This window comes from Drosophila elegans, unplaced genomic scaffold (assembly GCF_018152505.1).
Source record: "Drosophila elegans isolate 14027-0461.03 unplaced genomic scaffold, ASM1815250v1 contig_814, whole genome shotgun sequence".
In the NCBI taxonomy this organism is placed as follows: Eukaryota; Metazoa; Arthropoda; class Insecta; order Diptera; family Drosophilidae; genus Drosophila; species Drosophila elegans.
The window spans coordinates 7,177,129-7,190,366 of record NW_024546167.1 but is presented as its reverse complement, the minus strand read 5'-3'; the positions used below and the strand labels follow the sequence as shown (position 1 = coordinate 7,190,366).

General features: G+C 39.8%; 4 protein-coding genes across 5 annotated transcripts; 1 reads left to right on the top strand and 3 right to left on the bottom strand.

Moving 5' to 3' along the window:
• Positions 1 to 91: 91 nt before the first annotated feature.
• On the top strand, positions 92 to 4,665 carry LOC108138250 (ethanolaminephosphotransferase 1). Of its 2 annotated transcripts, XM_017260391.2 has the most exons (9): positions 92 to 641; positions 2,215 to 2,283; positions 2,341 to 2,527; positions 2,590 to 2,846; positions 2,918 to 3,072; positions 3,145 to 3,325; positions 3,396 to 3,605; positions 3,821 to 3,862; positions 4,434 to 4,665. In XM_017260391.2, the coding sequence occupies exons 1-9, from the start codon at positions 585 to 587 to the stop codon at positions 4,518 to 4,520; spliced, it is 1,245 nt and encodes a 414-aa protein (XP_017115880.1). In that variant the 5' UTR covers positions 92 to 584; the 3' UTR covers positions 4,521 to 4,665. The 2 variants fall into 2 exon arrangements, with proteins under 2 accessions (XP_017115880.1, XP_017115879.1); XM_017260390.2 differs by having other exon boundaries at positions 3,821 to 4,523.
• A 76-nt stretch (positions 4,666 to 4,741) lies between these two features.
• Positions 4,742 to 8,118, bottom strand: LOC108138249 (bromodomain-containing protein 7). Its single transcript, XM_017260389.2, has 4 exons — positions 7,958 to 8,118; positions 6,981 to 7,606; positions 5,254 to 6,919; positions 4,742 to 5,190 (listed from the first exon to the last, which is right to left on the bottom strand). The coding sequence occupies exons 1-4, from the start codon at positions 8,013 to 8,015 to the stop codon at positions 4,952 to 4,954; spliced, it is 2,589 nt and encodes an 862-aa protein (XP_017115878.1). The 5' UTR covers positions 8,016 to 8,118; the 3' UTR covers positions 4,742 to 4,951.
• Positions 8,119 to 8,485: 367 nt separating this feature from the next.
• On the bottom strand, positions 8,486 to 9,945 carry LOC108138251. Its single transcript, XM_017260392.2, has 2 exons — positions 9,568 to 9,945; positions 8,486 to 9,209 (listed from the first exon to the last, which is right to left on the bottom strand). Exons 1-2 carry the CDS (start codon positions 9,782 to 9,784, stop codon positions 8,569 to 8,571), a joined length of 858 nt encoding a protein of 285 aa, XP_017115881.1. The 5' UTR covers positions 9,785 to 9,945; the 3' UTR covers positions 8,486 to 8,568.
• A 186-nt stretch (positions 9,946 to 10,131) lies between these two features.
• On the bottom strand, positions 10,132 to 11,838 carry LOC108138021 (uricase). Its single transcript, XM_017259991.2, has 2 exons — positions 11,241 to 11,838; positions 10,132 to 10,866 (listed from the first exon to the last, which is right to left on the bottom strand). The coding sequence occupies exons 1-2, from the start codon at positions 11,809 to 11,811 to the stop codon at positions 10,382 to 10,384; spliced, it is 1,056 nt and encodes a 351-aa protein (XP_017115480.1). The 5' UTR covers positions 11,812 to 11,838; the 3' UTR covers positions 10,132 to 10,381.
• Between the last annotated feature and the right edge of the window lie 1,400 nt (positions 11,839 to 13,238).

Below are 13,238 nucleotides of genomic sequence, written 5' to 3'. Positions count from 1 at the left end.
ACTAGTGCTGTGCGCACTGGGATTTGTTTTTGTGGAACGTAAGTCGCAGTCGGCGTCACGAATTAAGCGCTGGGTCTTCAGGCCTGATAAGTCCGCAGTTCCCATTCAGACGCCGGTCTGTCCGGAATATATATTCCGACTTCTTTAGCTAATTCATACGTCTGCGCCGTCGTCTCCGTCCGGTTCTTCTTCTTTGCCAGTTATTCGAGTGCAAGAGTAACTGTTGTTTGCGTGCTTTGCGTGCAAGAGAGCGGACAAAACGATTATTTAATTTACCCGCATTCCGCTTTTTTTAAGCGGCGGGCCGCGTGTGAACGAATCCGAAAATCATATATACATATATCTGTCTGTGTGTAGATCTGCAGAATGTTATACAATATGCCGGAGTAACCATCTGACCCAAAACAAAGGTCAAGCCGATACGCGCTAATCTAACTTCCGATCCAAGTGCAAACTCCTCACCATTTTACTTGCTGTCCCCCCCCTCTCTCTCTCTCTCTCTGTTATCACTGTTTTTGTTGCTGTACTACTAGCTGGTGGAACAGTGAAAACATATTAGAAAAGTACAAAATTCAAATTACAAAATGGGTTGCATGCGCTACTTGTCGGAGGCTCATTTGAGGGGCTTCGAGCGTTACAAGGTGAGTTCTTCCAAAAAAGGGGGGTGGGCGGACTTTTGAGGTGGGTGGTAAAATCAATGCTCCATTTCAGTAACACCCTCTCCTACTTCAGTAAATTGGTATTAAATTATAAATAAGGCACAAACAATGAAACATTCTCCAATATCGATTTAACCCACTTTCTCTCGATTTTTCATTGCACCTTAGAAACCTTTCGTTGAATTCAAAATAATTCAAGTTTCCTCAATTCCTAATGGATCCTCACTCGGTTATGGCTATTTTGCCAATATGAACTTCATTAAAATACATATTTTAAATGGTTACATTTTAAACTTTTTTTTATTTTAATTTTGGTAACACCTTGGTATTTAAAATTGTTAAACTTTGGTTAAAAAGTTTTGGGTTTTCCATAGTGAGTCACTTTTAAAACCAAATTGGTTTTTAAAATCACATTTAAAAAAAATATTTTAAATAAAATTTAACTTAGAATTGAAAAAAAAATTTCAATTTAAAATCGTTTTATTTGAACTAGGATTTAGTTACTGACCTGAAGTTCCTAAAAAAGTCTTATTACACCGAGAGAAAAAATAATATCAGAGATATTGACTTTTAATTAATGCCAGACAATCTAGTCTTAAAATAATAAAAAATATGCCCTTACAAAATACATTATGAAGAAGATTATTTTGATCCTGATTGCTTACTATACCCGCATTACATTTTAATTCTCTGTGTGTGTAGATTATATGTCTTATCAGACAACGTTTTACTCTAGTTCCGGTTGAATTGCCTGGCCATATTGGGCAACCTTTAATTTGACCATCGCCGTTTAATTCCATTTATTATGTATCGAAATTTGTACTATCAACATTTTAATACTTTGTTTTACTAGTGTAGGTCATCAATTAAGTGATAATCAGACTAAACAAATGTTTCGCAAACGTTAGAAAGAGGCATTGAACTGTCACGAAGCCATGTGCTGAAGCTTTCAAAGATAGTACGGGGATTTGGTGGAGCGGGTTGGGTTGCTGACTATCAAAAGTGGAATTTGTACTTGTAAAGATTACAACATGAAGAGACAATGAAATGAAGGCCCACAGAAACAGGGGAAAGTGCGGAGATTAATCGCATTAATAAACAAGTAGTTCAATAAAATCTAACGAAACGAAAGTAAGAGTAGTTTTCAAGAACTTGCTAAGGTAGTAATCGATATCTTATCAATTCTTAATATGTAAAACCTCTTTAAGCTAATTGGTTGTTATCTAAAACGGTTGGATATGGTTTTAATAATTAAGACGGGATATTTTTATATATAAACCCAACAGTCAAATGTTTAAACAAATTGGAATGATTTGAGAAAAATATTACATAGCTAATTTAAATGGTTTTCAGTACTTAAACTAAATAAATGTTACCTATCACTCATTATTCATTTTAGATAGAAAAAATATGCTGCCACTATTGTAGATTTTAATTAAATGTGCCACAAAGAAATAACATATAGTGGATAACCCCCTCGCGTAGTAGTACAGATTTTAATTAACTGTGGTACAAAGAAATGGTTTTAATCAATATCCTTTTAATTATTCCGTAGTACAACAGCATTGACACGAGTTTTCTTAGTGTCTATGTGATGCACCCTTTCTGGAACTACTGTGTAAAGGTAAGCTATTTATACTTTATAGAATGTATACATTTTAATTCACACACAATATTCCAGTTTATTCCCAAATGGCTGGCGCCCAATGTTCTGACCTTCGTGGGCTTTCTCATGACTGTCGTCAACTTTATATTGATAGCTCATTATGACTGGGGCTTTACAGCTGCCAATTCAGAGACGGGCAACACAGTGCCCGCCTGGGTTTGGACAGTGGCGGCCATAAATATACTTATTTACTATAACTTGGGTAAGTTTGGGTCACATAGAATAAGTAAAAGACATTGTTTTGTAAACAATTATCATACTTAGATGGCATGGATGGCAAGCAGGCTCGCAGGACTGGAACGAGTGGACCTCTGGGGGAGCTATTCGATCATGGATTGGACTCCTATTCCGCTGCCCTGATACCCATTTACCTATTCTCCCTTTTCGGCACAAATGATTTGCCACCGATTCGCATGTTCTTTGTGATCTGGAACGTATTTCTCAATTTCTATTTGACGCATGTGGAGAAATACAACACGGGAGTTATGTTTTTGCCCTGGGGCTACGACTTCACCATGTGGGTAAGTAAAGCGAATACAATTTGTTTTTAAAACAAATTTTCAAATTAATTTTTCCCTATTTTCTATATCAGGGTGTTAGTGGCATGCTGTTTGTGGCAACTGTCTTTGGACCTGAGATGTATCGCTTTAGCATGTATGGTTTTACTGTGGCCAATATGTTTGAAGTAGTTCTTATTGGTTCCGGCATGGTCAGCAGTCACCCTATTATAGCTAGAAATATCTACCTGTGAGTTACTCAATACTCAACTATTGTTAAACAAAATTGGTACTTAATTTATTTTATTTAAATAATTTGTAGTTCCTATAAAAACAAGACGGGAAAAATGCGACCTATTTGGGAAATGCTGCGTCCCTTCTTTGCGTTCTTGTGGCTTTTTGTGATCACTCTAATCTGGTCGTTCTTTTCTCGCAATAATGTTATCAATCTGGAACCACGTATTTTATGGATACTCTATGGCACAATATTCTCAAACATTGCCGTAAGTCTTGGATATTTTGTTTCCTAATTGGTAAAAAATTAATAACTCTTCTAAAAATTGTAATTTTAAGTGCCGCCTGATTGTGGCCCAAATGTCGGACACGCGTTGCGATGCCTTCAATGTGCTCATGTGGCCATTGGCCGCCACCGTGGGTGTCTGCTGTTTTCCCTATTACCAGCAGGTTTTCGACACGGATCTCTCGCCAGATGTTGAACGATGGATTGTCCAGGGTCTCACAATCTTCTCAACATTAGCCCACTGGCATTACGGCTACGGTGTGGTAAGTTTGTTAAATGCCTAATACAACTATCTAAATTATAAATAATCTTAAAAAAAATCGTTTCCAAGATTTTATTTTACCTTTTTTTAAATGTATTATTATTATTTTTTAAAATTTGCGGATGCTACAAAATACTTATTGAACTTTACTTATAACAACTTATCAAAATGATTATATAAAAATATTATACATTTTCAAATATTATCCATTTTTAGGTCTCTGAGATGTGCGACCACTTCCACATTCGCTGCTTCAAAGTAAGAAAATCTAGCAGCCAACCTGGTTCAGATTTAACTCAACAACTTCTACAAAATGATAATAACATCAAAACGTTGAAAAGCCATTGAAACTAAATCGCCCACTAACCAAAATCACATCAATCAAAAAACGGGGACAACCAAAATCAACCATCTTGTGATATATAGTTAATATATACATATATATAAATGGGTTCCAAAACATTTAGCCCTCGCCTAAATTCTAGGTTCTAAGTGGTCCATACTCAAATCAAAACACTAAACCGATACTCGCCCCACGCGGTTTCTAATGTGGTAAAGTCCATATGAAGATATTATGTAATCAAAAACCTAATCGTAGGCTAAGAACCTAATCGTACTTAACTGTAGGATTTAACTAAGTTAAGTGCATGCCATGAGCGAACTTCGTAGCAAATTTAACGAGCATGTTGATATATATGTATAGCAGCGCTAACTGCATGATCCGATAAGTATTATGTGCCTGAAGACAGCTACTAAATGTAGTTGTATAACTATGATAATGCAAAGGCTATGTTGACTGTACCGCCCATCGTATTGTAATTTTCTGTAGATCACGAAACCGACTGTCGCCGCTGAGCAGGAGCTGCAGGAAGTTGTTGAAGACGCCAAGCCCGCGGAAAACGTTGAAGAAGTCTAGAACTAGAACTGGCCAGTTCTTCAGTAATTGTGTTGTGTTTAAACTATAAAATCGTTAACTAGGTTCAGTTGTTAAGACAAATCAGAAGTGTGTTTAGCGTAAGTTCGAAATTGAAACGATAATATATTTGTTACTGTTAGAGAAAGACCACTCAATTAATAATTGCTAATTTTTAGGTAACATATTTAAATAAAAGGTATTTTTTGCAACGCTACCTAAGCTAAATTAATTGATTAAATTTCAAAATAAAAAATATTTCCTATAGATTTGAAATATACAAACTTCCGCTAATAGAAAAATCTAAACTTCTTTAGTATTAGCTTACATTTTATTTAGAATGCAACTGCCAGTGAATATATGAAAATAATTTAGAGAAATTTCATTATCTTACATTATAAACATAGCGCGCGTCATGGAGATGGCTCGATCCCCTAGTTCAGCAGCAGTTGGGCCACAATGCTGTTGTCATCCGCCGGATTGGCTGAGTGCAGGCCGGAACCGCTTTCCAGAAACTCGCGCAGCTCGTTTTCCAGATCGCCACCGCCATGCTGCTCATCCGCCTCGTCGATCTCCATGGCCACCTGTGGCAACTGGGGCAGCGCCACCGGCTGTTGCAGCAGCTCGGGCAGCTGGACGCGCGGAGAAACGGGTCGTGGTGGCGGCAGACCAGCTGGTATAACAAAAAGATATATTTAAATTGAAATATGATCAAAAGCTTTGCATATTGACTTACCGTAGGACATGCCCATGGCCTTGCGCAAGGCATAGGGATCGGCAATGGCAGAAGGCGGCAGTTTCTTGGCCAGATCGCTGATTTGCTGAGTCAATTGATGGGCGGTTTGGGCCTCCTCCTGACCAGCTGGCTGCACTAGTCCCAGATGATTCGGCAAGGGCTGTGACAAACGATCATGCTGGGTCACCCGCAGCTTCTCAATAAGCGTCAAGTTTTGACTGAGGTGTTCGTGCATTCGCCTGTTGAGCTCAAAATTCTTCATTTCGGCCTCCATGCCGTCCAAGAAGCTCATATCGATGCCCAAATCGCCGAGAGATTGCAATCGTTTGAAGTCCACAGGAGTGTTTTTGTATTTCTCGTATTCTTGCTCGATTTGCTCGGTGGTTTCCTGCTGACAAGCGATTTCCTCCTGCTGTTCAAAGCACTTTTGAATCTCGCTTTGCTCGTACGAATGCAATTGCATGTTGTAAAGCTCGTCCAGGGATTTGCTGTGCTCTCCGTTGGTGAGGATATCCAGCAGCCCATTTGCAATAGTGGTACCATAGCTAGAGTCCTTAGTGAACTGCAGGATGCTCTCCGCATATTCCGCACTGGAGGCATCCCCGTATGTGCGCAGAACTAACTGAGTTTCTTCGGCACTCAAAGTGGAAAAGCGGGAATCAAAAGTGGGCGCAAAACTGGCAAAGGCACCATAGCTCAACGGTTTCACTGGCTTCATGGCATTCCTCTTGTCAACCTGCCGCACCTGTAGCTGCGTACTTCCCGTTTGCAGTTTGCCCACCAGATCGCCAATGGTCACTACCTTTTCAGGACCCTCGTTCTCTTCTTTGGTCAGAAGATTCAGGGTGGTGCTGCCGTCCTTGTTTTGTCGCAGGAAACCCATCTTGTGGGCATTTTTCTTGGCAATAACCCTCTGCTTTGCCTGTTGTGCGGCATTTTGCACTTGCGCTAGTATCTCCTCTCCCGTTAAATCGTCTACAAAAGGCTCGAAATGTGTTTTTGGGGCATTCTCCAAGCGGAGAGCCCGCTTGCGCTCCTCTTCCTCCAGTTGGGCAGGAGTGGGTGGCTCCTCTGCTCCCGTTGAAGCTCCTTCGTCCGCCGAATCATGCGTTTCCCGTGACATTTCGTTGGAACTCAATTCGAATCCTAGTTCTTTAGCAGTAAGCTCCCTCATATAACCCGACAGTGGTTTAAGGCTTCTCATCAAATTCTCCGGCTGTAGATGCTTCATTCCCACCTGGAGCAGTCGCTTAGCTGCCTTGTTATAGACCGTATCCACATGGTTGTACTTAATGGCATTCTCGCACATCAGCTTAAAGTCATCACTAAACTCCGTCAAAGCGGCATACTCATGATCATCGATCTTTTGTCGCATTGTGGAGAAGTCCATGGGCTTGCTAATTATGGAGGAGTAACCGGGTGCCATGTCATCAGTCACTGGCCAGGCGAAGAACTGGTGGGGATCCCGCTTCTCCAGGAAGCGCAGCAGATGCTCCAGCAGCTTGTTCAATGGCGATTTCTGCTGCTTCAGCTTAAGCACACAGCTCCGGGGCTCTCTGCCCGACTCACTGGAACTGCTGGGCGTCTTTGGTGCCTCCAGAGTCTTGGGCGTAAGAGCATTTTGGGAGCTAGCACCGCCTGGCGTTGATGGAGAAGGTATCAAAAGCTGGAAAAAGTAATACCTTGTAATTGATTCGGGTAAAAACTATTATTTTGGAGTCACTCACATCGGGCAAAGGCTTGGTTGGACTGCTGCCCACCAATCCCAGTGAGGAGGATTGCAGGGACGAGGAGTTGGGCGAGGAGCCCATCAGGATATCGTCCAACTTGCGCGGAGCAATGGGCTTGGTCACTGGGCAATTGGACGGCGAGTTATCTGTGGTGATGCCCGCAAAGAACAGGATATTCTCGGGCAGCGGCTGCGACTGATCGTCGTCCATGAAGCTAAAGCCATCCTGACTGGAATCCGGATCGACGGCCGGTGGAGCAACCGAAGGTGGAGCAAAACCACTGCAGGCGGCATCGTCGGCACTCGGGACCATATCCTCATCAGCTGAGCCCACATCCCGATGGCGATCCCTGCTTCTGTGGCGCTTCTCCTTGTGGTGCTTGTGCTTCTTCTCTCGATCCTTCTTCTTCTTCTTTTTCTTGGACTTCTTGTGGCGCTCACGATGAACCTGGTTCTCCTGGAGTTCCTCGGGAACGGGCGACATCATGGCCTCGGCGGCAGTGGGCGGTCCTCCGTCCACCATTGGCGAATTGGCACTGTACTCTGGCGTGGCATTCGATCCCACCTTGAGGATAAGCTTCAGTCCTCGCTGCAGTTGAGCCGGATCCTGGTGCTGACTGTATTCTGTATAAAATGGGAAAGATTCTTGTTGTTAAACGTTGTATGTACAGATAGTGCTACAATAAAACAACCAACTAATAAAAGCCTCTGGTGTTCATTGCTCTATATTCATAAATATTATTCATTTAATTTTAATTTTATAAAATTTAAGTTATAAACAATAGTTAATAGCTCACAAAATCTTTATTTATAAACAAAAATTATGGCCACAAAAATTACTTTTGATTTATTTTAGTTTTTTGTGCACCATTATTTTTCTTTGTGTATACATGCTCAACAACAAGCGGCAAAACGTTAGAGCGAGAAGGCACGTACCAGCGGGGCTCACGACGACGAACCACTAAAAGCACTTACCCTCATATTTCTCGCGTCGCTCGGACTTGTTTTTCTTGTGTTTCTTTGAGGAGCCCATCTTGGGCACACAAAAGTCCTAAAATTAAGTAAGTCGTTGGCAAATGTACGCAAAAAAGCGAAAAACAAAAATCCGGTGACGAAAGGCAGACGCTAGAGGTGGAAATACATCAATTAGAGGTGGAGAAACATCGATGGCAACATAGATGTCATCGATGTTTTCAAAACATCGGTCTTATCGATGTTTAACAGGGCAACATCGATTTTTTTCCATCTCTACTCTGCTTTTCCCTCTGCCGCAGCGCTGCCCACTCATAACATAGGAATGTTAGGAAATAGATGATCTAACATAAAAATGTTACGAAAACGACGATTTAACGTTGCCGTTACAAAATCGACGATTTTGAAAGAGTGAGAAACTAAACAATTAATCAAAAAATATAAATATCACAAAAAAACATGAATTCTCCCTGAACTCTTTCGCGTTCATTCACTCTTTATCAACTCAGAAATAATTAAAACGGTAAAGGATTATTGTTCTCACCGTTAAATTTTAATTGAAAAATGTTACAAATTTAGCAAGTATTCATCACTGCATTTTTTTCCCATGGCTTTTAAAGGACGTGGCGCTTGAGGATGGGGGTCTTGTTGACCAGGACGCTCTGTCGGCTCATCGGAATGCCAGAAATCCTGATTTTTCGCTTGCCACCCGAACGGCGACGGGTCGGGGTCACCATGTTGTGCGATGGCTTTGGTTGGACGTTGGCCTTTTTGGCACTCTCCTTGTTAGTACCACTGAAAAGGGTGCGAGTGGAGTTCAAGCACTGCAGGGACGTGTCCAACTTGGTACGAATCTTGTCCAGATCGGCCCGCATCCGCTGGATATCCAGGACAATGGTCCGTCGGTCATTTTGCAATTTCTTGTGCTGCTGCAGCATGGTCTCCAGCACGGACTTTTGTTGAATGACCTCGCGGATCCGGTTGTGCTGATCAAAACCCTTTAACTTGGGCGATTTCTGGTTCAAGCTGGCCTTGATCGCCGCCAATGGTTTGGCTTTGGTTCTCTTGGCGACGCCTTGGACACAGCTCGTCCTTGAGGAATTGCCGCCACCTTTTATCCTGCCCGATTTGCTGCGTTTTATATGCTTGTGCACTAAATTCGATGGCAGTGGTGGTGCTACTCCTGGCGTTTGTACTGGAACCCCCGCTGTGGGCACCGGCGCCGTTGGACGAGGTCTCCGAGGTGATCGAACCGCTGAAGAAAAGCGATTTAAAATAAATATATTCCAAACATGCAACACCCTAGTCTTTATTTATTTTTAATGTATTTAAATATAAGCCATTGCTTGCCAAATATTTAAGAACTTAACAGTATAATGGAATTTCATTTTATAAACAAAGATGATCTTTTCGTTCTCATAGAAAGCTTAAAGTAGGTTTTAAACTGCCTATAGTTACGTTTTTATAGCTAAAATTCTATTTTAGTTTACTATTAAGATACGCTTTAATATATACAAAAAAATATAGATAAAAATAAAACTTTTTTGCTTTTGGAGTTTTTATAAAAAAAATCAGAAATGTTTGCGAATTCTTCAATACTTTATAAAGCTTACACTTCATGGTCGTATGAATCCTTGCCACCATATTATCGTAGGTCTTGCGAGTGTCGGGCATCAAGTAGCGACCCGGCAATTGGCTCGATCTCAGCGAGGCCTTGATCCTGTCCCTCCTGCTCAACTGCGACAGCCTGCACTTGGCAGTGTCCTCCTGCTCCCAGCCCTTCCGCAGCTGGGTGGTCAGGATGTGATGCAAGGCCAGCCGATTAGTCATGGTAACGTTAATGGGGCTAGTTAGTTAGTTGGCGATTTGAAATTTTGTTAGCAAATTTTGATGGCCAAAGTGGTCGAAAGATTAGGGAACTTATAATTTTTTTAAAAACGATTCCTCATTTTACGATTGTAAATTTAGTTTTGACATAAACTGGACATTTTTGGCTCAGGCAAGCATGATCTTAAAAAAATATCATTTTAAAACGGAACTATACGTATTTATTCTTACAATATAAATTTTGTGGTTTTCATTTAAATAGTATTATTTAAAGTCCAAATAGATTCCGGACTTAATTCACTTTAAAATAATATTTGAATATTGAAAATCTTAAATAAAAAATAGTTATAGTAGTTTAAAATTTAATTTTTAACAAAGAAGAGTTTGGAAATGACAACTTTAGCTTATGATACATCAATAAATCTGGAGGCGTAATGGAAAAGTGGCTTGTAAAGTCAAAAATACAATTTTTAAAAAGTTTTATTTTTTTAATATTTATCTAAAAAGTTCCGAATAATTTAACAATTTTTTATTTTGTCTAAAACAATTGAAAGATGGCTAAATTGATTTAAAGTTAGAAAAACTAATTTAGAGATCAGTCTAGAGATGACTGTTCATGTTCTTCCGGGCCAACTGGGCGTAGATTGTGCCGTGTGGCTTATCCACTGGGATGAAAACTTCGTTATTATCGCCAGGAGTAATTTGCTGGAACGGCTTGGTGTCAAAGTTGAAGTAGTGCTTATTGGGCATGGTCATCGAGATGACCGACACTTGCGGCAGGACATCCAGGACCTGTCTTTCACTTAGATACAAGGTGTGCTGGACGGAGGGCGAGGACACGCCCACCTGCGGATCTCCGGCAAAGTTTCGGATGATAATATTTTTCACCGTCTGCCAGGCTTTCAAGAAGTCCAAACTATCGGTATCAGAATACTCCCAGGAGCAGTCGATCACAGTGCTAAAGATCCGATCATATTGATCAGGCAGAGATCTGAACTCATCGTTCACGAAGTTAACAAATGAGGATTGTGTTGTCTTCAGTACTCGTAGTCCCTTGATTCCGGTGATGACCGTTTGTTTGGGATCTGCGGGGAATACAAAGAGTTAATTTGAATGTATTTTGTAGAAAATTAAAAACTTAAAATTATGTTTTTATATTTTACATATTTAAATATTTTTTTAGTTTTATTAAAGGTAAATAACTTTCCAAAAATTTATAGTTTGAGTTTTTAAAATATTTTTTTGTTCTCAAAAATGTTTATAAATTTTCAAAAATATAAAGGTATTTTTTTATTGCAGGGTTAAGGACTAGGTTATTTTTACTTTTTAAGATTTTGTTGTAATATGTATAAATAGTAAAAGAAATTTAAATAAATTGTTTAGAATTTAGCTAAGTAAGCCTTTGTATTATTTCTAGTTTATTTTTCGTTTTCATAATGAGATAAGATATTTTACTAACCTGTCCTCCTCAAGACCACATCACAGTAATGCTGGGCGGTGGGCGTGAAAATAAAAGCGTGATTGTGCAGTGATCGGTTGTCGATCGAACTGAAGTCGCAGCTTCCCTTGTCTCCCTTGTCGCAATTGCCATTGAGAATGGTTTTGGTCTCATCCTGACAGACTCGTTGCCAGGGATAAGCCTCCACATGGACGTGTGCCTCCTCCACATGGGAGTACTTGTTGATGAAGTGCCTGGCCAGGAGCAGGGCAAACTTCTCGGGACTCTCAATGCCATGCTTTTTGGCCAACAGATACACGGTATTCTTTTGCGAATCCGTGGCCACAATGTCCGAATTGTTGCCCTGGTAATAATCTTTTTTGCTGTACAGCTTCAGGTGAGTGCCCACTTCGAATTCCTGAATGCTGTGCACAGGACCATTGCGACTGACATGCAGAATCTTAACCGCATCCTTGCCATACCCATGATCAGTGATCTCGTACTGAAAGGGCTTGTCATGGCCATCCATGCCATCTGACTTCTTCTGGCTCTGGCTCATGGCACTGGGCTGTCTGAGGGGCGTGGCAAACATTCTGACTGCAGTCACTCTCACTTTGCTACTGATGCCCATTTCACTTCCATTGCCTCGTTTTATAGTGGTATCACGTATGATAGTATCACGTATGCAAGTGTACCAAGGGATTTCGCTGGCGGATTTCGTGGAAAGCCAGTGCACTACTCGCGAACTCATATATCATCACTCTCACTTAGGGGATTTGAGATCTTACCCGAATTGCGGCTTCTTGCGCAAATAATTGAGATTTCGCGTCAAAGAGTTCCAAGGTCTGGTCGCCTGTTGTCATGTTTTCTATCTCCAAAACTTTGTATCTTTTCAGCTCCTCATGTTTCTTATCAACAACTTTTTTTTTACATTCTTTTTTTTAAATATAAGCGTAATAGCAGTAACGAAAACGATTACGCCATCTCTTGCACAAGGAAATTGTCAAATGATATTAAAAGATAAACGAGTGAAACGAGTGAAACGCATGCCCCAGAAATAAGTTTTTAATAATAATACGATAATAATAAGATAGCTTTTTCTCAAGATAAGTACTAGTCATATTATTACAGAGGTAATGGTTTTATTATAATTATTATTTCACAATATTGGGAAACACATTATGGTTTTACCATAATAATACAAATATACACAAAAATAATTCTGATGTTCTGATATTGAGTATTTAAATTACCAACATGATACTGTATTGTAAGAAAATAAATGATATTGTATTGTAAAATAAATAAATACAAATTTATTTCGATTGATTCATCTGAATAAGTATGTAAAAGGCATCAGTTTCATATTCTGCTAAAATATAATATATTTAAATACAAAATGAAACTGTTCAAGCAGTAGCGAATTCCTTCGCTAATAATAAAATTAAAATATTTATATTTTTATTATTGTTATATATGAATTTAATATCAATAGAACAATATTTTTTGTCAGCTTTGCATGTGCTTTAAACTTTATATCTGTTTTATCAACGGATGTTATCTCAGTGTTAAGCCAGTTAAAGCCATTATACAAAAGAAGAAGATATGGCAAAAGTTGTTTTGGACTCTTGTGACCACTCTGTTTATTACCCACAAAATCTGTCTTTCTGGCTTAAGCCATTTAAAACTATTCTAAGCGGGAGCCGTGGACCTCCAGCGAACTGACTTAGTGATAAGACAGTTTAAGCCAAAACAAACACGGGCAGCAGATCTCTGAAGAAGAGATATTTAAATATGTTTTCAAGATCTGTTTGTTTGACACGGTTTTATGGGGGCGTGCCTTAAATGCACAACACGCTCCCACGACCAAACATTTTTGTATTTCTTTGTTGGCAAGTTATGTAAGTTCCGTTTGTGGCTATTGGTTTAAGTTAAACTGAAGGAAGGAATTGAGGTGTCAGTGTTTGCCAAGCGAGAGTTATATTAAGAAGAGATAATAAAATTTACATTCATACACCT

Bases quoted from the DNA above. Each gene is read 5' to 3' on its own strand.
- LOC108138251 (XM_017260392.2), bottom strand. From the start codon at position 9,784: ATGACTAATCGGCTGGCCTTGCATCACATCCTGACCACCCAGCTGCGG. The intron at 9,210-9,567 runs GTAAGCTTTATA...GCTTTTCTTCAG, and splicing joins GATTCATACGACCATGAAGT to CGGTTCGATCACCTCGGAGA.
- LOC108138250 (XM_017260390.2), top strand. From the start codon at position 585: ATGGGTTGCATGCGCTACTTGTCGGAGGCTCATTTGAGGGGCTTCGAG. The intron at 2,284-2,340 runs GTAAGCTATTTA...ACAATATTCCAG, and splicing joins TCTGGAACTACTGTGTAAAG to TTTATTCCCAAATGGCTGGC. The intron at 2,528-2,589 runs GTAAGTTTGGGT...TATCATACTTAG, and splicing joins ACTTATTTACTATAACTTGG to ATGGCATGGATGGCAAGCAG.
- LOC108138249 (XM_017260389.2), bottom strand. From the start codon at position 8,015: ATGGGCTCCTCAAAGAAACACAAGAAAAACAAGTCCGAGCGACGCGAG. The intron at 7,607-7,957 runs GTAAGTGCTTTT...CATTTTATACAG, and splicing joins GCGACGCGAGAAATATGAGG to AATACAGTCAGCACCAGGAT. The intron at 5,191-5,253 runs GTAAGTCAATAT...TTGTTATACCAG, and splicing joins GGCCATGGGCATGTCCTACG to CTGGTCTGCCGCCACCACGA.
- LOC108138021 (XM_017259991.2), bottom strand. From the start codon at position 11,811: ATGTTTGCCACGCCCCTCAGACAGCCCAGTGCCATGAGCCAGAGCCAG. The intron at 10,867-11,240 runs GTTAGTAAAATA...TATTCCCCGCAG, and splicing joins TGTGGTCTTGAGGAGGACAG to ATCCCAAACAAACGGTCATC.